This window comes from Salmo trutta, chromosome 8 (genome assembly GCF_901001165.1).
Source record: "Salmo trutta chromosome 8, fSalTru1.1, whole genome shotgun sequence".
Lineage (NCBI taxonomy): Eukaryota > Metazoa > Chordata > Actinopteri > Salmoniformes > Salmonidae > Salmo > Salmo trutta.
This window is the reverse complement of record NC_042964.1, coordinates 31,719,295-31,744,274: the sequence shown is the minus strand read 5'-3', so window position 1 is coordinate 31,744,274 and position 24,980 is coordinate 31,719,295. Positions and strand designations below refer to the sequence as shown.

Sequence of the window (24,980 nt, the reverse complement as noted above, 5' to 3'; positions counted from 1 at the left end):
GTGTGCGCGTGCCTGTGTGTGTGCCTGTGTGTGTGTACTGTAGCCTATGTGAACATGCTGTGTGGGAGGAGTCTGTACTTGGCTGTTCCCTGACCTTGGACGAGAAAAGCGTCTGGATGTGAGAGAGCGAGAAAGACAGACTTGGAGAGTTTGGTATCAACATAATGCACAGCACACTATAAGGAAGGGAGGGGGACAGGCAGAGACAATGGATGCTGCGGTATAGGCCACTGCAGTGCAGGTTTGTGGGTTGTTGTTTCTGCGGCTGAAGATAGATTTTACATTCGAATTCTGAGAGTCACCTGGCAACCCGTAGCTGAGCTGGAGAGTGATAATGTCTGTACAGGCCAGACGACAACACAGCATACAGTAAGTCCTACACCGCAATTTGTGTGTGTTCTTCCGTCAATATGTGTATTTGTGTGTACTTGAATGTGTTATCTAGAAAGTATTGTGTGGACGTAATGGACAGACAATACTGAAAGAATGAAAGCTTTTTTGATGTGCAAGGTAATTATGTCGAACGTCCTAGGCACTTAGACTCATCTAAAATGTATAGTATATTATTTATCTAAGGTTTTTAGTCTTGTGTGGTTATTTGGTGCTGTTTATTTCCCTGTGGGGGATTAATAGAGTATCTATAAAATGTTGTAATTCAATCTAATAAACTACTATACTGTACATCTCCCCCTGCTATGCTGACATTGGAGTGTGTGTGGGTGATGGAGTATGTGTGTGGGTTTCCCTTGGTGCTGGGTGGGGATGGATCCACTATGTATGAGGTGCATTGTGTGTCCCCAACCACACACATTCCCTCCCTCTTTCTCTTTGTATTGTCTGATGACTGCTTTGGTTATTGTCCCAGTCTTGGGATGTGGGTACATATTCTACCTCCTCCCCCCAAGTCCTTATACACCCTGTTTTTATTGTGAAAAAAGGTAGTATGTTGATAATGTATTCAAATTATATGAGATAATTATGGCTGGTTATACAATACAGAAATACACTGTATAATGCACTTCATGTTCACACATCTAAGAGCACTGAATATAATGCAATAGCAGGAAATAGTACACTTTCCCGAGGGCTTGATTGTGTGACAACCAGAGTCTCAGCAGCGGATATATTTCATTACCCATAAGCCCAGTGCACAACATGGAGAGCTGGTTTATCTGGGCTCTTAACAGTATAGGAACATCTCTGCCCTACCTCCCAGCAGGGGACCTAACCTCTGATATGCAGCCAGCTCAGACAGAGAACACCTTAATCCAAACACACACACACACACACACACACACACACACACACACACACACACACACACACACACACACACATTCTCTCTCTCTCTCTCTCTCTCTCTCTCCCTCACACACACACACACACACACACACACACACACATTCTCTCTCTCTCTCACACACTCACACTCACACACACACACACTCTCACACACACACACATACACACATTCTCTCTCTCTCTCTCACACACTCACACTCACACACACACACACACTCTCACACACACACACACACACACACACACACACACACACACACACACACACACACACACAGAGATTAGGCTACTTGCAAACGTAGAAATGTTTTATAAGCAATTTATTACACATGTAGCCTGGTCCCATATCTGTTTGTGCTTTTGCAAATGCCAACTCCATTGCTGTCATTGGCGCGACTAGGAATTGGAATGATAACTCAACACAGTTCCCATGGATTCTACATGGGAAGTCAGTATGGAATATTCTCTATCTTTTCTCTCTTTCCAGGCAGCCAATGAAAGAGCCCGGAACAGGAAGCTGAGATGGAGTGCCCAGGGTGCCCTGCAGCTGCCGGCGTTGCCGTGGGCGACGAGGCGGAGCAGGCGGAGAGGGAGGGCCACGCCCAGGTTCTGTTTGATGAGTTTGTCCAGGCATCTACCTGCAGAACAACACTCCGTGCCTTCAACCTGCTGTGTGAGCACCTTCAGCTCACACACACACACACTCAGCCACAGACACACTCCCCGACGCAGCCGCAGAGGCCTTTCTACCACACCCTCAAAGAACGCCTCAGCTACTGGAAGGCAAACGCACTGTGGGCCAAACTGGACAAACGGGCGGCCCACCACGAATACGGGAAGGGCCGTGTCTGTGCCAACACCACGGTACTTATTAGTAATTTAGAATCTGGTATTTAACATTTTCAAATACACAGGCTGCACAGCGTGTGTACGTTTTTAGCTTCTCATCCCAGCTGTCCCCTCTCCCAGTGTGTGATCATCGGGGCGGGGCCGTGTGGTCTGCGTACAGCAGTAGAGCTGGGGTTCCTGGGGGCCAGAGTGGTGGTGCTGGAGAAGAGAGATGCCTTCTCCAGGAACAACGTCCTTCACCTCTGGCCTTTCACCATCCACGACCTCAGGGGCCTCGGGGCCAAGAAGTTCTACGGCAAGTTCTGTGCTGGAGCCATTGACCACATCAGTGAGTATGGAATGATCCCTGACACTTGACCCCTGAGTCTCCATGGTTACAGCTATGGGGCTGTAACCATGTTCACCTCTCTCTCGCCCCCCCCCCCCCCTTGCTCTCTGTAGGTATACGGCAGCTACAGTTGGTGTTATTAAAGATAGCTCTGTTGTTGGGGGTGGAAGTCCATGTCAACGTAGAGTTCAAGGGACTGGTGGAGCCACCTGCGGACCAGGAGCAACAGAGTAAGACCTTTAGTGTGTGTGTGTGTGTGTGTGTGTGTGTGTGTGTGTGTGTGTGTGTGTGTGTGTGTGTGTGTGTGTGTGTGTGTGTGTGTGTGTGTGTGTGTGTGTGTGTGTGTGTGTGTGTGTGTGTGTGTGTGTATATATATAATGCCTTTGTGTGTGTGTGCCTCAGAGGTAGGCTGGAGGGTGGAGGTGAAACCCAAGTCTCACCCTATTAACCAACTGCAGTGTGACGTGGTGATCGGAGCTGATGGACGACGGAACACACTGCCAGGTAAATCATCTAGTAGCACCTACCGAAACACTGAACTGAAACAGCAACAGATCTCAGGCAGCATCAGTCAGACCTCCCATCACTGAAAGAACATATTTCTTAGTAAATGTGTTTATGGGAAGGGAATTTTTCTCGCCCTCTGATCCCAGAATTCCTGTTTGCAATCACATCCTGTCTCCCATGTGTCCAATCAGGGTTCAGGCGTAAGGAGTTCCGGGGCAAGCTGGCCATTGCCATCACAGCTAACTTTATGAACCGTAACACCACGGCTGAGGCCAAGGTGGAGGAGATCAGCGGAGTGGCCTTCATCTTTAACCAGAGGTTCTTTCAGGAGCTACGGGACGCCACGGGAGTGGACCTTGAGAATATAGTGTACTACAAGGACGACACGCACTACTTTGTGATGACGGCTAAGAAGCAGAGTCTGCTGGAGAAAGGAGTCATTCTGCGGGTAACAACACACACAGACGGGACTCCCGAGTGGCGCAACAATCTATGGCACTGCATCACAGTGCTTGAGGCATCATTACAGACCCGGTTTCAATCCCAGGCTGTGTTGCAGCCAGCCGCGACCGGGAGACCCATGAGGCGGCGCACAATTGGCCCAGCGTTGTCCGGGTTAGGGGAGGGTTTGACCGGCTGCGATGTCCTTGTCCCGTCGTGCTCTAGCGACTCCTTGTGGCGGGCCGGGCGCATGCACGCTGACTTCAGTCGCCAATTGTACGGTGTTTCCTCCGACACATTGGTGCGGCTAGCTTCCGGGTTAAGCGAGCAGTGTGTCAAGAAGCAGTGCGACTTGGCAGGGTCGTGTTTCAGAGGATGCATTGGCTCTCGACCTTTGCCTCTCCCGAGTCCGTACGAGAGTTGCAGCGATGGGACAAGACTGTAACTACCAATTGAATATCATGAAATTGGGGAGAAAAAGTGGCCAACATTTTTTTTTAACATAAAACAACGCATACACACATACATACTTTATGACAGACTGATACAGCTGCATTGACTGTATTGTTATTTTACTCATGTTGATCTCACTGCTCTCTACTGCCCTGACATTGACTGTATAACTGTGTTATTGTTCAAACATTGATTGAATCCTATTGTACTGATGTTTACTGTGTCATACCTATCAGGACTATGCAGACACAGAAACACTTCTCTCACGGGGAAACGTGGACCAGAATGCGCTACTGGCCTACGCCCGCGAGGCGGCGGACTTCTCCACCAATCACCAGCTGCCGTCCCTGGACTTTGCCATGAACCACTACGGGCAGCCTGATGTTGCCTTGTTTGACTTCACCTGTATGTACGCGTCAGAGAACGCTGCACTGGTCAGACAGAGACATGGACACCGTCTGCTGGTCACACTGGTGGGAGACAGCCTTCTGGAGGTGAGGGGAGAGGGAGAGGAACAGAGTTGAGGGAGAGTAGAAGAGTGTTAATGTCAGCAATACTCTGAAAGTAATTCTGTTGTAAGTAGCGTATGGTTGTAATGTGCGTGCGTGTGTGTGTGTGTGTGTGTGTGTTAGCCGTTCTGGCCCATGGGGACAGGTATAGCACGGGGGTTCCTGGCAGCATTGGATTCTGCCTGGATGGTACGGAGCTGGGCTCAAGGCCTCGCCCCCCTGGACTTACTTGCTGAAAGGTGAGAGGGCAGGTCTGCGGTTAGGAGAACACGCACACCAGCAATCAGGGAATGGGCACACTGTCAAGTTGCACATTGTAAAACCTATAGACAAACACACTGCCAGAGCCACACAAATATACATGATGTGCCAAAATCATCGATAAACAGGCACCTAGGCTAGGAAACCAAATTATCATTCACCTGATTCCCTAACTAAATAATAATTTCTCTCTCTCCTCTCATTCTCTCTTTCTTTTTTTCAGAGAGAGTCTGTATCGTCTCCTTCCTCAGGCCTCTCCAGAAAATGTCAACAAGAACTTTGGTCAGTACACTGTAGACCCAGCTACCCGCTACCCTAACATCAACCCCCAACTCATCACCCCCGCACAGGTATGCACAGGCAGACACACGCACACATACACACACACACAGGTCTGATGATGATGATGAGGATGACAATCTCTGTAGGTGGGGCATCTAATATACACAGAAGAGAGTGGAGGTTCGGGTGCGGACCAGGAACCACGACCCCGGTCCCCCTTGCCGAAGCTACTACGACAGGGTGAGTCTGACCCTCTGAGTACTGAGGCTACACTAACATAACTCTAACCAATCATCATCTTCACTCATATTTGTTTTCTTCCTCTCTGGTTCCCCAGAGTCCTTCTCTCGCTCCAGTAAGCTTTTGTCATGGTGCCAGCAGCAGACACAGGGTTACCGTGGCGTTGCGGTTAGCGACCTCACTACTTCCTGGAAGAGTGGCCTAGCTTTGTGTGCCCTCATCCACCACTACCGACCTGACCTCATGTGAGTCACCTCTGACCTCTAGCCTCACGCTCCTCACAAATCACCTTACCTCATACACCTCATACAGCTCATCCCAAAGGTAGCATTCAGGCACAATGTAGTTTGTCTCGCTTCCTTTTCACGCAAGCTCAGGCGCATGTGCGTGTGTGTTTGTGTGAGAGTGTGAGAGGGGTGAGGCTGATGAGTCAGAAGACCATGGTCCTGATTAGTGCCCTTTTAATTGCCTGATTGGATCAGTGCCTCTCTTTGTCCACTTGCTCTGGTGTGTGTGTGTGTGTGTGTGTGTGTGCGTGTGTGTGTGTGCGTGGGCGCGCGTGCGTAAGTGTGTAAAGTGTGTCTATTTGCACGTGTGTGTGTGTGTGACCCTCTTACTTTGACTCTCTCATCCCATCTCTCTGCAGTGACGTTGACTCTCTGAAGGAGGATGAGGGGGAGGAGAATATGAGGTTGGGGTTGGAGGTGGCAGAGAAGGAGTTTGGCATCTCTCCTGTGATGACTGTGGAGGAGATGTCGTCTGTCAGCGAAACGGACACTCTCTGTATGGTCATGTACCTCAGCCAGTTTCACCAGCTCTTCAAGGACGCACTGCCCCCAAGCGGTGAGTTTCTTGACCACAGTAGTCAGCGGTAAGAACTGTTAATGCTCAATTCTCCTCATCACCCTCTATTCTTATCCTACCCTCTCTTTCCAGAATGCTGAATAGTCTTCCTCATCTCTGGCCCTCTCATAACCACATACCTACAATGGCTTACTAAGCAAAAGCAAAGTGGTGAAAATGTTTCTATTCCTATTACCTGTCAGTGGTTATGAAGGAAAGGAGATGAGGAAATGGCTGCGCATGACTGTTCTACTCCTCTTTTCTTTTCTTTAGAATCCCAGACTGAGAGCCTAGATGGGAGGGCTGCTGTGATTGGTCCTGCCTCTCTCCTCAGCCGCCTGGGCCACAGCCCGTCCCGCAAGCGCAACCCCAAGGTACACACCCCTATTTGCTTATGTAGGGACTCTGTTTGTCTGTGTGTAGGTGTATAGGTGCATGTGTGTTTACATATATTTGTCTGTGTACCGCACATCAGGAGCAGAAGGAGAAAGATGCGGTGGGGAAGAGGAGGAAGACCAGTCGGCCATGTCTGGAGGATGTGAGACAAGATCTCAGATTAGTGGACAGTTATGAGGTGAGAGGGGTAACCTGCATCCCTGGTTAAGGTAAGAGAAAGTGTAACTGCCGGTAGTTCTGTGACTAAAGTATTGAGATGACATGCAATAAGGTAAAGTATTTTAAATGTGAGAACAGCTATACAAAACCTTTGGCCTTAAAGTGACACGGGTCAAACGCTCCACCATTTTGCCTCCCACAGGAAGAGGCTGCCTTGTGCTCTGTGGGTGGAGCAAGCCAGAGCAGAGTGCGCTCGATGGCCAATCAGCTGCTGGCCAAGTTTGAGGAGAATGCCCCTTGCCCCTCCTCCACGCCTGCTGCAGCTCTCCGCAGACAGGTGAGAGGGGATGGGATTCAGAACTCCTAGCTGCTAAGAGTTTTCAGGTGTTACTTAGATAGTTTTCCCTCGCTCAAAGCGTCAAGGTTTTCAAAGATATTCTTATTGAAAATCTGTGCTTTTAATCTGAATAAAGGAACTTCTACAGCATGGTCTGTCATCCATAGCTGTCGGTAGTTTAGATCCTCCAGGTGTGAGACGACTGACTGACTTCCTCTTGAGGTTTCAGAGGATAAGCCAGATTAGCTGCACTAATGGGTATTTTGGGTCAGGGCCAATGGGACTCACTGAGCCTTGGAGCAGTAAGTAAGGGTTCATTTGGTTGAAGGGAACAGCTGTGGTTGTAGCAATATGGCTTAAGATTAACTGGTAGTTAGGGTTAGCAGTGGTAGCTCTTAGCCTAGGCCCTAGAGTCTTAAGCCCTCACTCCCTCTACTAACTGACCACCAGGGGGACTCCATGCCCATGCTTCCACCTCCTCCAGCATCCCCTGACCCCCAGGGGCCAGCCTTTGTGGCCTCCGCTGCCACCTGGAAACAGGTAAAAATAGTAAGTCCCCCCACCTGCTCCACCTGTGGTTCTTAAAGGACTGTAGAGTTATATAGCTGTATCTCTCTGTGTCACCACATGGGGCTGGATGCTTGTGTGTTGTGCAGTTCAGTCGCGTGGCATTTTTTCATAGCTCTTTCTTAGCTTTAGTTCCCATCGATATCACAGTATTTCGCTATTTCCCTACCTCGACCACCCACTCACATGATGCCGTCTAAACCCATCTAACCCCAGAAGAAGCGCACGCAGCAGCAGGAGCAGATGAGTTTCAAGTACAAGGAAAAGGTCAAATGTCACACTCTGCCCAGCAGGGGGGAGCAGGTACGCCACCCCCCCAGAGGAATCTGGGTAATGTAGTTGTGTGTAGACCAGATGGCATGTAGACTAATAATGATGTCCCATGCGCCGCATAAATGTTCATATATTTCCCAAGTTCCCAGTAGCCATCTGTAGACTAATGTGTGTCATTGGTGTGATGACTTTTGAGGTCTCTTCTCGGCTACCTCAGTGGTTCCCTGATATATATTCAGGACAGAAAAGACCAACTGTTCAGAATTGTCTTTCGACAGGTGGCGTCAAATCCGACGCAGCTCGCAGTCCGTCAACCAACAGACGGATGTTGCGCCACCTGGCGTATGGCAATGAATTGTTCTCTCAGTGTAGTGGATCGTGACAGATACATGGTGAACGTTGGCAGTAACAGTTGCCCACGGTCAAAGCTTTACCCATACCCCTAGTGTGTACCTACCCCATTCATAGACAATTCATAACTACCTTTAGTGTCAATTGGTAATAGTATAGCCCCGAGGAATGCTTTAAACATTATCACGCATCGCTTGCGGTATGGTTTTGGAAACATATGGAACCCGTCTTTCATGTAAGCAATAAATCATTTTCAAAAATCACAATGTTAAATTACTTGGACACCTTTTAGGGTTAGTGTTCTCACAGCCATTTCCATGTTGCAGCGTTTGTTTGTGGAAAACAGAGTGGACTACCTGTGCTCATTAGCTATTTGTGTCTCTGAACACCTGTGTGTAAACTGAAGACAGACGCCGCAAACGTGCTGTCACTGAAAAATGCAGTCGGCTGCAACTGTATTTTCAATTTGTGAAATTATTTTGATGTGGTATGAGAGGGATTTGTGAATCTAGAACCATACTGCAATTGGGATTTGATTCACATTTTGATGGAGTATTTGGCTGTTTTGGCTTCCAGAGCCAATTCACCTTTTAACAGAACATTTAAGATCCTTGGACTATAAGGAGTAACGTTGGGCTCTATCAGTCCATTATTGGGCTAGTGTGGACCATGAGTGGGCTACAACTTGAGTTCAATCTCTGTGCCTCAGGGCAGTGTCAGAGTGCTAAATGATACTGTAATTCATATAAACAACTGTTGTTTCAGAGAAAGAGGAGGAAACTGGACTGAACTGGATTCAGAGTACATCTTGTTTGGTCTTTAAGAAAGTATATTTGTATGACTTACCGCAGGGCATGTGGCATGTGATAACACTGCAACTGAAGTTTTCCTTTTTAAGATAAAAAAAAATCTGAGGCCTGTGAATGTTTTTTGTTAATGTTTGCACAGCCTTCTTTCCTCAGACTCCTCTCTGATTTGCCTACAAATTAAGTTTGATTGGTGTGAGATAAGGGCCTAGTGATACCATTTATATTTATTATTTTGGACTATTATTACACTGCAACAGAAAGAGGGTTAAATTAGTATAGTGATCGAATCCGATAGGGGTTTGATGTGTCCAATAGGGGTAGCTTTGTGTTCCATTTCTACATCCAAAACACAACAACATGTTTATGGCTCCGATTGCGTCATCCCTAGTGAGTGTGTCTGTGTGTGTTTACTGTTTGTTCTGTCCTTTGTCCTCATCTCTTGTCTCTATTTTCTCCTGTTGTCTTTTAGAAATACGTTCAGATGTACACAGGGGGAGTGAGCTCATTGGCTGAACAGATATCCTGTCAGCTTCAAAGTCAGGAGTCACCGTCACCCCAGCACACTCCTGATAGGAAGGAATCAGTAAGAATTTATTGGATTATACCCTATCTAGGCTGGTTCTGAAGTAGGCCATTTCCATGTAAAAGTACCCATGAGCACCAAAGTGAAGTTTATAGGAGCATGTCAAATTGGATGTCAAAAGAAAGCTAGGAGTCAATAAAACATTTTATTGAGGCATATATACATTTTTGCAACCATTTTCATCCCAAAAATGAGGAATAAACAAAGGCTTTGATTTCTGGACAAACAGATAGAAAGGGGGTCTTAGAAAACATCTACCAGAAAAAGTCTTAAAATGTATTATAAATGTATCAAAACACAATAAGGTTGAAGTAAAGACCCCTGCCAACTAATATCAAGACTTATATTTAGTTTGGAGAAATTTCTGTAAGTTTAAGAAACATTGCCTTGTACTGTGAAATTCTGCACCAAAAACCCACATATCTTTAAGATATCTTTGAATTTCTCTACCTCATGAGGAGGGAGGACAATGAAAGTTCACAGAAGTAACAAGTAAAGGTATACCAATCAATTAGTTATAGTGTTTCTACCAGTGGTGTAACATACTTAAGTAGAAATACTTTAAGGTAGTACTTCAATTGTTTTTTGAGGTATCTGTACGTTACTTTACTATTTGAAAACTTTTACTTCACTACATTCCAAAAGAAAATGATGTACTTGTTACTCCATACATTTTCCCTGACACCCAAAAGTACTCGTTGCATTTTGAATGCTTAGCAGGACAGAAAAATTGTCCAATTTGCACAGTTATTAAGAAAACATCTCTTGTCATCCCTACGGCCTCTGATCGGGTGGACTCACTAAATACAAATGCTTTGTTTGTAAATGATGAGTATTGGAGTGTGCCCCTAGCTATCAGTAAATAGAAAAACAAGAAAATAGTGTGATCTGGTTTGCTTAATATAAGGAATTTAAAATGATTTATTTAAGTATATTTTAGCAATTACATTTACTTTTGATACTTAAGTATATTTAAAACCAAATACTTTTAGACTTTCACTCAAGTAGACTTTAACTGGGTGACTTTCACTTTTACTTAAGTCATTTTCTATTAAGGTATCTTTACTTTAATTCAAGTATGACAACTGGGTACTTTTTCCAGCACTGGTTTATACTGATATCAATTCGGTATCAGTAAATCTATCGGTAATGGATTTTCTGCAATTGAGTTGGTTACAATGGGAAACCATAGCAGTCTCAAACCACAGTTGGGTTCACATTTACATTTGAGTCATTTATCCAGAACGATTTAAAGGAGCAATTAGGGTTAAGTACCTAGCTCAAGGGCATATCGACAGATTTTCACCTAGTCAGCTCGGGAATCAAACCAATGACCTTTTGGTTACTGGCCCAGCTCTCTTAATTGCTAGGCTACCTGCATCCTCACAAGTTTGCACCGCACAGTAAAGTACAATACAGCACAGTAGAGTACAGTTCAGTACTGTACAATAGAGTAGAGTTCAGTAAAGAAAAGTAGTGTATAGTTCAGTACCGTACTGTAGAGTTCAGTACAGTACACAGTAGGTGTTTGGTATTTTATTATGATCCCCATTAGCTATTGCAAAAACATTAATAGACAAGAACAGCTCAAGGACAGAACTACATCAATTTAAAAATGGCACACGTAGCCTACATAATACATACACACAAACTATCTAGATCAAATAGGGGAGAGGTGTTGTGGGGTGTTGCTTTATTTGTTTTTTGAAACCAGGTTTGCTGTTCATTTGAGCAATATGAGATGGAAGGGAGTTCCATGTAATAATGGATCTATAGAATACTGTACGCTTTCTTGAATTTGTTCTGGATTTGGGGACAGTGAAAAGAACCCTGGTGGCATGTCTGGTGAACTGAACTCTACTGTGCTGTACTCTATTTTGAGCTCTACTGTGCTGTGCTTTGATATCCAAACTTGTGAAACATAGACATCTATGATTGGTGTCAGATTTGGACCCAACAAACGCGGTCTTGTTTGAGTGCACGCGGTTCAGCGTTTTTTTATGGGCCTAATAATAAAGACAATTTAAACAGTCAAAATTGATTTCCTTTTAATGTGGCATGAACACAAACAGTTATGGTATTTTCATCTGATTGTCAAACAAATCACTTAAAAAGTAGGCTACCTGTGCATGGTGCCTCCACTCCAAAATAATTCCAGTATTCAAACTGCATGTATAGGCCGCCTCGCGCCATTTGATGAATGGAAATAGACATCTGTTACGAAACACCAAAAAGTCTTCCTAATGATATTCAGAGATTGACATCGATTAGGCCTACATTAATTGTTCCATCTTGCTGACAAACTGACCTTTTCTGTAGCCTGAAAAGTCGGGACACCTGAAATGGGGCTGAAACTGTCCCGGGAAAAACGCCAGGGTGTATTACCATTAACTTCAGATAGGCCGACCCGTAGCCAGTGTGTAGCGGTAAAGAAAATAGATCAGTAAAGTCTGATTGCCGGTCGCGGTGAAAAAATAAACGGTCCCTATACTTTCAAAGCATTTTTCTGAAAATTGTGGGTCAACGGCGTTTACTTGCGTTTACACTCCACTAGCCCTACCCTCTCTGCCAAGGCAATTTAAACACATGAACACACGCAGAATAGGTAGCTTACATTCAATATAATGCATGAGTTGAATCAAAATATGTTTTACATCCTAGTTCATGAGTTGTCATAATTCATGAGTTAATGCTTCGCGTCTTCACAGATCGTGTGACATAAAACACGACCTTTCTTTCCTTACATTAATGACAGTGTTATTTGTCATTATTACGCATTTACCATGTTAATTAGAACAGTGAACTATAACCCTGTACAAATCATGGATCTTCGAGATCTCGAAAAATACACTGTTTGTGTAACTATCCCTACGTAACATTTCATTATGTTTCGCCTTGAAAACAGTTCTCATGGACACACAAATCCCAAATAATGTAGTCCTATGCCATTGCGAAATCGAATGCTTCTAACGGAAATAATCAACTATAGGCCTACTGTCAGTAATGTATAGGCCTAGTTGTTGATGGATTGAATGCGCATTGGTGTCTAGCTGTAGGATAGTTGTCCAGTGATATTGTCGACCATCATCAGCTGATACAGGAAAGAAAATTGTTATTGATAGAAAATAATCAAGTTTAAAAAATTGTCTATTACTTCTGGCCACGGATGGCAGGGAGAACAACAGGCGCACCTGAAAATCAAAGCAATGAGTGCCCTAAACAGCTGACTGACAAAATCAAACAATTATAAATCAACGGAAAATTCTAATGCATTGGAATAAAGGCTTTTTTTTAACAAAGGACGCATGGCAAATAAATGGCGAAAATTAGGATTTACAAAGGAAAATCTATTCGTAAGGGAGCTCAGCTGAGACTGAAATTCAGCCCTACTGAGTGGACAGCGCAGCCATAGTGAAATACATGGTTTAAATTATGACAGAAACTTGTATGTCATTGGAAGCTTTTATTTTCATATTTACCACTGTAAAACATATTTACCACTACATTTTAAACGAATAGGAAAATAGTTAAATTACTATTACTTAGAGAGCCCCTCTCCCCCCTCCCCAAAAGTTGGACTTTTGTTGCATTTAGGGGAGCTAATGTCTCATTCAGGGGAGCTGAGCCCCCCTCTGGCTCCCCCTAATCTTCACCATGTTAATACATTTTGTGTACCTATTTAGCATACATCACCATGAAGAGAATGACATTTATATCCATAATTATTCATTTCTGTGTAGTACAGATCCGGGAACCATAATTACCGGTTGTAAATCCATTTCAATAACCAAAATAGATATTTTTCTAAGTCAATGTGTCATGTCATAGCTGACACCTGATGGTTGAATCTTAATTTAACACATATTGAATCTTTTTTTGGAAAAAGGTGGACACAAAAACTTGAGGGAGATTTTACCTTCATTCTGTTACCAAACTTTGCATTTGTACGATTCATCTAGTAAATGTGTTTTTGTTTGGCTAACTCTGAAGTGAGGTGATCCATGTATCACAGCTTATTATCTCTTCACCCCCCCCCCCCCCCCCCCCCCTCTCAGGCTGGCGTTCACTCTGTGTTGCCGGGGCCAGGAGGGGCCAGTGACGTGTGTTTCTTCTGCAGTAAGCGTGTGTACGTGATGGAGAGACTCAGTGTTGAGGGACTGTTCTTCCACCGGAGCTGCTTCCAGTGTGACCACTGCAGCTCCACCCTTCGCCTAGCCTCCTACGCCTACGACCGGCCTAACGGTGAGGGGGGTCACTGAGCTCCATAGGGTTAGAGAGTAATGTTAAAAGTGGGTAACTCCGATGAATGACAAGGGCTGCCCTACCACACACACACTGAAAATACATCTACCAGCCCAGCATGGTCTTGGCACTGAAACACTGCCTCGACTTGTTTTATATGCTTTACCACACCTTGTTGTGTCATCTTGAATGCAGCTGTGACCTGCAGTTTATGAGGGTCAGTGACACTCAATCACGCTGATTTTACACTGATTGCACCAATCTGCCCTCAGGGTTGATGTTACACTGCATGATCAGTTTGTGAGGCTTCCAGGTTATCAGCAGACCAGAGATCAACTCAGTTGACACATGAAGAACACAAACTCAGTGTGTTGCTTACTGCACAGTTGGCGCCTGGGGCACCCTGGACTGACTGTGTGGTTGTGTATCTTTGATTGGGTGTGTGTGTAAAAAAAACTTTTTGGGAGGTGGGGGGCCTCAGTGGAGGATTCAAATTACTGTAGAAAAAACAAGGTGCAAGTAAAAAATGTGGTGGTGCATCAGCAGTTTTTCTCTTGTTATGTCAGTCACTCAATTAGCCATGTCAGCTAACAATTTTTAGATTAGTAAGTTAGCTAGCTAAACTATCTACATTTGTAGTAATCGAGGCCGAATACCGACCGTGCATGCAGAACACGTTCACAGGGGCCCTGACCTCCACGGGGCCCCCATTTATTTTGTTACTCACTCTCACTCAGATATCATTAACATGGCAAAAGTCATGGCAAGATGTGTAGAATTGCAGGAAATAAACTTTCAAACTGCAGAAATGTCTCTCCACCCCATGGCAAAATGGTTAGAATTGCAAGACATTTCCTGTAAAATTGCAACATTTTTTCTCTGCCCCATCGCAAAATGTGAATAACTGCAGGAAATGAAATGTTAAACGTAAATGTTTCTCTCTGCTGTGAATAGGAGGGCCACCAAAATGTTTTGCCCACAAGGTGGGGGTGCCCCCCCCAACCAAATCTCACTTAGGGCCCACAAAAGGTTCTGGTGTTGCGTGTGTGCATGCCTGCTTGCGCGTGTGTGACTGTGTGTGTGTATTGTACCTCTTAGAGATGTGATACAAAAGATGTCAGTGTTGTCATGTCAGGGAGCTAAACTCTAAGTTTAATTCAAACCGTTCAACCAATCAGGGATGAGGTGTCACATGATAACCGTTTGAGTGTGAGGCGGGAGAGGAGCGTGTGTAGGGTCGACCTATATATGAAGTGGTCTGTCAGCGTAAGGACCAGATCGAGTGTGTCTTCCCGTCAATTCTGTAGAACGGCGCTGTTTTCTATGGAAGAGTCACACTGTAAGACACAACTCTATTTCATTCACCCCATTCCTTTCCGGGAAGCTGAGAGACTTTTCCTCAAGGTCTAGGGACACTGTTTTCTTTGTGTGGAAATGTAAAAAAGATTTAGCTGAGGATGAGACTTGTAAGATACATAACACTGTTTTCTCTGTAGTTCTACTGTCGTTAGATAACGCTTAGGTTTTTCGTTTAAAGTTCTTCTGTAAGATGCGTGGGAGCGGCAGATCTCTCTGTAGTGCGGTCCTCACGCTGCAATTCTTAGTGTGGTGAGGTTCTAAAACGGCTGTGTGTACGGCGGTTCTATGTATGGTGTTCTAACACATTGGTTCTGTGTGTAGGGAAGTTCTACTGTAAGCCGCACTATGAGGTCCGTCTGGTTGGGCCGGTCCAGAGGAAGAGACCAGCCCCTCCTACCGCCGACCAGCAGCCAACCCCCTACGAACGGACCCCCTCTCAGCGGACCCTCCTGGTAAGGACTTCTGCCTTTCCCCTCGTACTCTGGCTAAATGGAAGTTCTTGGCTGACCTGGGTTGTAAACTCCTGATATTTGTATAGAAATAGCAATTAAGGTTTCATTTGATGACGAGCTCTCTCTCTCTCTCTCTCTCTCTCTCTCTCTCTCTCTCTGTGTATGTTGTATTGTTTTGAGGAGAGTACGTCACGTGTGTATGAGCTTTTCTGTAGATCAATACGCTGATCCTTGGAGTTTTTGGGGGTAAAATACTATTTTTTCTTTGACCCCAACTTTGCTACTTCCTTCTAGGAGTCTCCAGCTGCTCTGTCCACTAACCCTCGCTCCTCAGTAACTGTGGTGACATCAGATCGCAGGTCCTCAGGTATGCCAAGCGGTTCATGTATCTGTGTCATGTGTGCGTTTTCACTCGTAATGCTTGTGACGTGGGTATGTGTGTTTGTGCACAGAATGTGTTTCTTAGTGACGCCGCTGAGTGTGTAAAGAATGTCCTGAGTGCCCAAAGAATGTGACATTGACTTTGGCTAAGTGTATGTCTGTGTGTGTGTGGCTGGTGTGTGTGTGTTTCTCAGTGGCGTCTCTGATTGGGAGTGGGTCCGGCTTGGTAAAGCTTCTATGTGTGTGTGTGTGTGTGTATGTGTGCGTGTGTGCGCTCAGTGGCATCTCTGATTGAGAGGGAGTGTGGCTTGGCTAAGCGCGTGCGCGGCACGCCAGAACGTATAGAGCTGGAGAACTACCGTGGGAGCCTGGGGAGCCTGGAGACTGAGCAGCTAACAGATGAGCCGGAGGAGGTGCCAGAGGAGACGCTGGCCAATTACAACCTCAGTCTGCTGGTGACAGAGGAGAAGAAGGCCAATCACAAGCGCAGCTCGTTGCGGGACAACGAGGGCACCAGGTCAACATTACAAAAACAAACATATATCTGTCCTCTTTCTCTCCCCCTCTTTCTCTCTCGCTATCTATCACCCATATCCTCTCCCTCTGTATCTTCCCCTCTTTCTCTCCCCCTCTTTCTCTCTCCCCCTTTTCTCTTGTACACACACGAACACACACACACCGTAATTGCCTTCCTATCTCCTCATAGTTCGGAATCAGAGACGGAGGAGGAGGGGGAGAGGCAGCGGGCTCTAACCAATGACCTGGCTAGAGACTCCTGGAGGAAGGCCATGGAACTACACGCACGCCTCCGAGGAGAGAGAGGAGATGACGAAGAAGAGACAGAAGAAGGAGAGGAGGAAGGAGAGGTTGATGAAGATGATGATGATGAGGAGGAGGAGTTATCTAGTGACGGTAATTGGGCATTTTTCTCTCTTCTCCTGTGTGTGTCTCTCGAAGTGCTGTTAGAAAGATTTGTTTTTAGACTAGTTTCCTTTCCTCACCTTTCCCCTCCTTTCCTCTCTTTTGTTCTCTATTCTGTTCTCTCAACCCTCTTTCTCTCTGTATCTGTGTGTGTGCCCTCCCTCCCTGCCCATCTCTCTATTTGGTGTGTCTCCCCCTGCTGGTAGAAGGGGAGTACTGTCCGTGGGAGATGGACCGTCACTCAGGTCTGTGGCTCCTCCCTCGAGAAGAGGTGGAGGAGACAGGTGGCACCGCCACAGGAGAGAAAGCTAACAAAACATGTTTATCATTTTTATTATGGTAATTGATTTGTTACTAACCATTTTTCATGTTTTGTTGTATCCTTGAGCATAATGACACACCAGTAGGCCGAAGTTACAGTAACTTCCCCACCTATTGCACCCCATGGACTTAGACAAGTGATTCTTGCACCACTGTCCAATGGCTTTGGTGGCCGTGGTTGCTCAAACCTTATTACTAATATCCTTTGCCTCATCAAGTCTACAGTGTTGCTAAACAACGACAACAAAAACACTAATACCTACTCTTGCTCAATACCAACTGTGGCTCACAAGCAATATTTTCTGTACGACTCAGGATGTTGCTATCTAGTTTTCTCTGTAGGGATTCTGACTTTCTCTTTACTTCCCCTCCCTCTCTCTCTCTCCCTCTCCCTTACTCCGCCTACACCTCTATCTCCTCGTCCCTCTCTTTTCCCCCCTCACTTTCTCTCTCTCTCTCTCTCTCTCAGGGGAAGGAGCATCTCCCCTCACCGCTGAGGAGGTAGCCTCGTTGGACGAGTGGCAGCAGAGCACACACTCTCCAGACACGTACACACCTGACACACACACACCTGACACACACACGCCTGACACACACACACCTGACACACCCACGCATGACACACACACGCCTGACATACAACTGCCTGACTCGACAACACCCAACACACACGTTCCACACAGCCCCACCAGTGTACCCAATATCACCTTCTCCACTCCAGCCACTGCCTCAACACCGTTCACACCCACACCCTTAACGTCGCATGCACCCACACCCTTAACGTCGCATGCACCCACACCCTTAACGTCGCATGCACCCACACCCACGTCCTCAGTCTCAATTCCAGACTCCTCTGTCTTTACCTACTCCTCCCCCAACTCCTCCACCACCTCTGGCTGCTCCCCGGGTCCAGACGAGGGAGAGGAGGATGGGGAGAAGAAAGAGATGAAGGAGAGAAAAGAGCGAGAGGAGAGGGAGAGAGGGGAGAGGGAGAGGGTGTGTGACTCCAGCAGTAGTTCGGGGATCGGTGTGGGCGGGAGCTCCACCACCTCTACCTCGGACCCTCTCACCCCTCCCGGCATCCCTCCCCCCGCCCAGCTCAAGGCATGCTGGGATAGCCTGCCCCACCCTGCTGTGGAGGCGGAGTCACTGCAAAGCCCCGCCTCTCGCTCTGCCCCTCGATTTGCCCCCGCACCTATCATGGCGTCGGCTGTTGTGCGGGGGGTCGGGGGCAAGAAGCTGAAACCGTGGGACGTGGATGGGGGAAAGGGATCTGTTGCGGGGGGGTCTGTTGGGGCGGGGTCTCTTGGGGAGCAGCTGTGTAAGGGTGTAGTAATAGACCCCTTAGAGGACATCAACCCCCCCTTGTCCCCCCTGAAGCCCCTTAAGGCAGTGCCCAGAGACGAGAGAGAGATCGGGATGAAGAGGGAGATGGAGAGGAGGAGGGAGATAGAGAGAGCAGCCATGGGAGAGGACACGAAAATCCCCCTAGGAAGGGAGCCTCTCCCAGGGAAGAGCAGAGGTGGTCTAGACCCCCGCAGACTCACAGAGAGCCTGCCTCCCCTCCTCCTCACACAACTCCAGGGGGGCTCCCTCTTCCCTTCACGTAAGTGCCACAGGGACAACCAGCCCCCCAGCCAGAGTGTGTCGGAAGCGGGCATAGGAGAAGGTGGACCCCTGGGCCTGTGGAGAGCTGTCTTCTCTGGCTATAAGAGGGACAGGAAGAAGAAGGGCAGGACTTCCCTTCCCATTATGACAACAGCCCCAGCCCCCAAAGAGCAGGGCAGGAGGAAAACTTCTGCGGAGAGAAGAGGTAATACACACACACACACTCTGGTGATCTGGTATAGCGATTTCCTATGGTGAACCTCTGTGTTTGTGCAGGTGTGAAGTTCAGGGAGCGCCAGAGCTGGTCGGAGCCAGAGGAGTCAGACATCACCTGCTCTGTTGTGATGGAGAGATGCTCAATGAACCCCAAGGCCAACGTAAGGACATCACTACTAACACTACCACTGATCTTAGAGCAGCAGGCCGACATTACACTACAGCACTGACTGTGAGAGTCAGTGATGTCACTACAGACCTATGTTCAGCTCTGTGTATGCCAGCAGTCTTTACAGTGATTGTTTGGAGGAAATGCGTTCACACTATAGGAGGCTGATGTCATATGTGTTAGGGGATATCTGGTCTTTGTTGGTTACCATATCTCCTGTCTTCAGAGGCTCAGGTAAACGTTTTAATGGATTCATGTTTTTAGCTTCGTCTGGAGCTGTTTGACCTAACGTCAGACCTTCAGAAGGAAACCATTGAGGAGGAGGAAGAGGAGAATGTGGAAGGGGAGGTATGCTACTTTGTGGCAGTAGGATGAAGGCTGTTGTGGCCTTGTCCAGTTAGAGATCGTTACAGCAGAGTTACTGAGAGAGGTTACGTTTCTCCCATTGTGTAGATGGTTACGTTTCTCCCATTGTGTAGATGGTTACGTTTCTCCCATTGTGTAGATGGTTGCGTTTCTCCCATTGTGTAGATGGTTACGTTTCTCCCATTGTGTAGATGGTTACGTTTCTCCCATTGTGTAGATGGTTACGTTTCTCCCATTGTGTAGATGGTTACGTTTCTCCCATTGTGTAGATGGTTGCGTTTCTCCCATTGTGTAGATGGTTACGTTTCTCCCATTGTGTAGATGGTTACGTTTCTCCCATTGTGTAGATGGTTACGTTTCTCCCATTGTGTAGATGGTTACGTTTCTCCCATTGTGTAGATGGTTACGTTTCTCCCATTGTGTAGATGGTTACGTTTCTCCCATTGTGTAGATGGTTACGTTTCTCCCATTGTGTAGATGGTTACGTTTCTCCCATTGTGTAGATGGTTACGTTTCTCCCATTGTGTAGATGGTTGCGTTTCTCCCATTGTGTAGATGGTTGCGTTCCTCCCATTGTGTAGATGGGTCATTTATAGCTGTAGTAAATAGTTTGTAAGTTCCAATTTAGAGTACGTTTTGTCTGAACTAGACATACTATATATTGGGTCTCCGATTTTGATTGTTTTTTGGTCTTCGTCTTTCCAAGTCTGCATATGTGCCTCATGCCCTGGCCTTTAAGAGGGCGTATGCCATTAAGGTAGTGTGAACATTCTCATTGGTTGCATCAAGCCTTTCTGTGCTCTGTGCTGCGTCCTTATCGTCCCTAACCCTCAGTAGTGTGTATACTCAGTAGTGTGTAGTGTGTATGTATTTGTTGCTGTGGTCAAATCTTAATTGTGTGTGTGTGTGTGTGTGTGTGTGTGTGTGTAGCCTGCTGATTCTCTCTCTCTCTCTCCTACAGAGGCACGTGGGGAAGGAGAGGGAGCGGGACAGCTCCCCCCATATGGATACACAGCGGAATTCATCGTGCCCTACGGAAGTTGTGGGGGTACTGGTGCACATGATGGACCTAAAGGACCCGTCCAGCCTGGATGTGTCAGAGGCCATGTTCCACAGAGAGAGAGACCCAGAGGAGGAGCAGCTAGATGCCAGGTTAACACGCAGAGTACAGAGGGCAGCACGCAAACAGGCCAAACAAGAGCAACTCAAGAGACTGCACAGAGCCCAGGTAAGATGCAGGTTTATAATGTATGTGTGAGTGCGTATGATTTGTTTAAAGCCTCGTTGGTATTGTAGATGGCGCTAACATGCATTTTTTGTCTTGATCTTGTCCACATTCTGATTGTGCCCACATTTTCAGAAATATGTCTAGTCGTGGTATTAAAATATTTTATATCCGTCCACTGTGTCTGCGTTCAGGTCCCTCCCTGTACGCAAATTATTTGACAGCTATTCTTTCTTTCTTTATTTTAAGACACATATTGATTGTAAGCTATAAAAACAAAGAGAGTCACACACTTTATGTATAAACTCCCGGTAATAATTGGTTTACCTCATAAATAACTGGGAGATTATACATTGAGCTTGCGACTCTCTTTGTTTTTATAGCTCACAGTTTATTCACTGTTAGTCAGCACCTCTACACTAAATCATTTTCTCTGGGTGTGTGCCAGCTCATGCTTTTCATAAGACACATATTGATGCCGTAAGTCAGTGGTGCCACCTGTCAATGATTTTAGAATGCGGGATAATAGTTATTTAAATGGATTCACTGTTCGGATTTGTCTACACTTTGTCTACATAGGCAGACCCATTCTGATCTTTTGCTCAATTACTGGCTAAAGGGCTGATCTGATTGGTCAAAATACCAATTAAAGGAAAAATATCAGAATTGGGCTGCCTGTGTAAACACAGCCGATGCGTGCCTGACTACCTCCGGCTGTGATCAGGAAGATCTGCTCACGATCAGATCAAATGCGTATTTTAATCGTCTACGCCTGTCTGAAAGAATGTTGGCCAATCAGAATGTGGACAAGATCAGGAGAAATAATGCATGTTAGAATCAGGTATAAACAGGGCTTGAGTGTATAAAATGTGCCTTATCAGATGATCCAAAGGCAGTTGGAGCAGGTGGAGGAGAAGCAGAGGCAGCTGGAGGAGAGGGGTGTGGCTGTGGAGAAGGCCTTGAGAGGGGAAGCAGGTAAACACACACTATTTACACGCTTGTTTGACATCATGGTTTGTTTTACCTATATTACTCTTAGTTAGTTTGACTAAGCAAATGACCAGTGTATGTGTGGTCATGTGGTCAACTCCCTTGTATGTTCTCATTAAAGACTACTGGGGCGAGTCGAATGACAGTGAAGAGCTGGACTTACACCTGGGAGGTATGTACCTCACGTACTATGCTGTATTCCCTCATACTATTCATTACCCTCCAATCTAACCCCTGGTTCCTTACACGCCTCCCTCCCTCTCTTTCCATTTCCCCCTCGCTCCTTTAGTCATGGGCAGGCAGGATGACCCAGCTCTGATGCAGCAGTGGTTCAAGCTGGTCCAGCAGAAGAACTGTCTGATGCGCTATGAGTCAGAACTCATGATATTGTGAGTATCTATCTGACCCATGACCCCCTATGTCAAATCAAACTTTATTTGTCACATGCGCCAAATACGAGTGTAGACCTTACCGTGAAATGCTTACTGGTACTTACAAGCCCTTAACCAACAGTGCAGTTCAAGAAAGAGTTAAGAAAATATTTACCAAATAAACTAAAGTAAAAAGTATCACAATAAATAACAATAACTAAGCTATATACAGGGGGTACCGGGTATATGTGCAGGGGTACAGGTTAGTTGAGGTAATTTGAACATGTAGGTAGGGGAGCAGTGACTATGCATAGATAATAAACAGCGAGTAACAGCAGTGTACAAAACAAATGGAGGGAAGGGGGGTGTCAACGTAAATAGTCCGGTGGCCCTTTCATAAATTTTTCAGCAGTCTTATGGCTTGGGGGTAGAAGCTGTTAAAGAGCCTTTTGGTCCAAGACTTGGCGCTCTGGTAACGCTTGCCGTGCAGTAGCAGAGAAAAGTCTATGACTTGGGTGACTGGAGTATCTGACAATTCTTGGGGCTTTCCTCTGACACCGCCTAGTATATAGGTCCTGGATGGCAGGAAGCTTGGTCCCAGTGATGTACTGGGCCGTACGCACTACCCTCTGTAGCGCCTTATGGTCAGATGCCGAGTAGTTGCCATACTAGGCGGTGACGCAACCGGTCAGGATGCTGTCGATGGTGCAGCTATAGAACCTTTTGAGGATCTGGGGACCCATGTCAAGTCTTTTCAGTCTCCTGAGGGGGAGAAATGTTGTTGTGGCCTCTTCACGACTGTCTTGGTGTGTTTGGACCGTGATAGTTCGTTGGTGATGTGGACACCAAGGAATTTGAAACTCTCAACCCGCTTGATGTTAATGGGGGCCTGTTCGGCCCGCCTTTTCCTGTAGTCCACGATCAGCTCCTTTGTCTTGCTCACATTAAAGGAGAGGTTGTTGTCCTGGCACCACACTGCCAGGTCTCTGACCTCCTCCCTATAGGCTGTCTCATCGTTGTCGGTGATCACTGTTGTGTCGTCAGCAAACTTAATGATTAATGATGGTCTGTAATCCATGGCTTCTGGTTGGAATATGTACGTACGGTTACTGTGGGGATGACGTTGTCGATGCACTTATTGATGAAGCCGATGACTGAGGTGGTATACTCCTCATTACCATTGGATGAATCCCGGGAACATATTCCAGTCTGTGTTAGCAAAACATTCCTGTAGCTTAGCATCCGTGTCATCTGACCACTTTCGTATTGAGCGAATCACTGGTACTTCCTGCTTTAGTTTTTGCTTGTAAGCAGGAAACAGGAGGATATAATTATGGTCAGATTTGCCAAATGAAGGGCGGGGGAGAGCTTTGTATGCATTTCTATGTGTGGAGTAAAGGTGGTCTATAGTTATTTATTGTATTATTATTTTACATTTTTTCCCTCTGGTTGCACATGTGACATGCTGGTAGAAATTAGGTAAAACAAATTTAAGTTTGCCTGCATTAAAGTTCCCGGCCACAAGGAGCGCCACTTCTGGATGAGCATTTTCTTGTTTGCTTATGGCCTTATAGAGTTGGTTGAGTGCGGTCTTAGTGCCAGCATCGGTTTGTGGTGGTAAATAGACAGCTACGAATAATATAGATGAGAACTCTCTTGGTAGATAGTGTGGTCTACAGCTTATCATAAGGTACTCTACCTCAGGCGAGCAATACCTCGAGACTTCTTTAATATTAGACATCGCACACCAGCTGTTATTGACAAATAGACACACACCCCCACCCCTCATCTTCCCCAGTCACCACTGGACTCTGTGCTTTGTGCTGCCCAAATGTATGAATAGTATGAGCACTTATGACGGAATGGCAGTATGTAGTATGCCTCAGTGCAGTATGCAATTATTTGAGTCAATCAGTGTCTCTGTGGACTGACATGGTCTCCATGGCAACTGTCTCTCCATCAGTGCTCGGGAGCTGGAGTTGGAGGACAGACAGAGCCGTCTTCAACAGGAGCTCAGAGAGAGGATGGCCGTGGATGGTAAGTACACTCATACACATGCAAACACACACACGTCATACTGTACCATAACGCTCTTAATATATTCTCTGTTTTCATCTTTCTCTCACTCCCTCTCTTTCAGACCACCTGAAGGGTGAGGCAGAGCTGGCTGAGGAGAAGCTAATCCTAGGGGAGATGTTGGAGGTGGTGGAGCAGAGAGATGCTCTGGTGTCTCTGCTGGAGGAGCAGCGGCTGCAGGAGAGCCAGGAAGACAGAGACCTGGAGGCCATCATGCTGTCCCGGGGCCTGGGCCTGCACAACTGGGCCTGAGCTCTATTCTGGGGCCTGGGCCTGCACAACAGCGCCTGAGCTCTATCCCAGGGCCTGGGCCTAAGCAACGGGCCTAAGCAACAGACACTCAGGTCACTTCCTCTCTAAAGCTGCGATCAGGGTCATGGTTGTAAGGTCACTTCGCCTCTGATACAACGTTATGACCAGGATCAAGGCGGGACTGTGTCTAGATGATTCATTTTTAGGATTGGAGATGTTTCCCCATCCTGCTACACCCCATCCTGCTTACACCACGTCCTGCTACACCACGTCCTGCTACACCCCTGACTCACTCTGGGCCTTTGAGATGGCTCGCTGTTCTATGCTCACTATACTCACCCAGGCTGTTGTTATGGCGATATGTGGCATGTTTGAATGATTTGTATTGTTATTCATTAACAATTTAGAGAAACGTATATTATGTAAAAAGAAACAATACTCATTTTTTTTAAACCTTTTTTAAATTACACTAATTGCGTTTTACTTCATACATTGGATAATAAAGACATTCTGACATCATGTTTGAACATTTTAAGATGAT

At 46.3% G+C, this 24,980-nt stretch overlaps 1 protein-coding gene across 2 annotated transcripts; it reads left to right on the top strand.

Moving 5' to 3' along the window:
* On the top strand, positions 1-24,958 carry LOC115198686 (protein-methionine sulfoxide oxidase mical3a). Of its 2 annotated transcripts, XM_029760839.1 has the most exons (31): positions 1-369; positions 1,790-2,166; positions 2,272-2,479; positions 2,593-2,709; positions 2,882-2,983; positions 3,178-3,434; positions 4,117-4,374; positions 4,513-4,628; positions 4,874-5,000; positions 5,079-5,172; positions 5,270-5,417; positions 5,819-6,015; positions 6,289-6,389; positions 6,491-6,589; positions 6,773-6,907; positions 7,358-7,447; positions 7,691-7,777; positions 9,377-9,490; positions 13,546-13,732; positions 15,413-15,543; positions 15,838-15,910; positions 16,204-16,441; positions 16,631-16,836; positions 17,636-18,979; positions 19,051-19,151; positions 20,487-20,753; positions 21,632-21,725; positions 21,862-21,912; positions 22,030-22,129; positions 24,075-24,148; positions 24,252-24,958. In XM_029760839.1, exons 2-31 carry the CDS (start codon positions 1,825-1,827, stop codon positions 24,437-24,439), a joined length of 5,646 nt encoding a protein of 1,881 aa, XP_029616699.1. In that variant the 5' UTR covers positions 1-369; positions 1,790-1,824; the 3' UTR covers positions 24,440-24,958. The 2 variants fall into 2 exon arrangements, with proteins under 2 accessions (XP_029616699.1, XP_029616701.1); XM_029760841.1 differs by lacking the exons at positions 7,358-7,447; positions 7,691-7,777 and having other exon boundaries at positions 5-369.
* Positions 24,959-24,980: the final 22 nt, after the last annotated feature.

Coding starts and splice junctions, on each gene's coding strand:
- LOC115198686 (XM_029760839.1), top strand. CDS start 1,825: ATGGAGTGCCCAGGGTGCCCTGCAGCTGCCGGCGTTGCCGTGGGCGAC. Junction 2,167..2,271: donor GTGTCTGTGCCAACACCACG/GTACTTATTAGT, acceptor CCCCTCTCCCAG/TGTGTGATCATCGGGGCGGG. Junction 21,913..22,029: donor GCTGGACTTACACCTGGGAG/GTATGTACCTCA, acceptor TCGCTCCTTTAG/TCATGGGCAGGCAGGATGAC.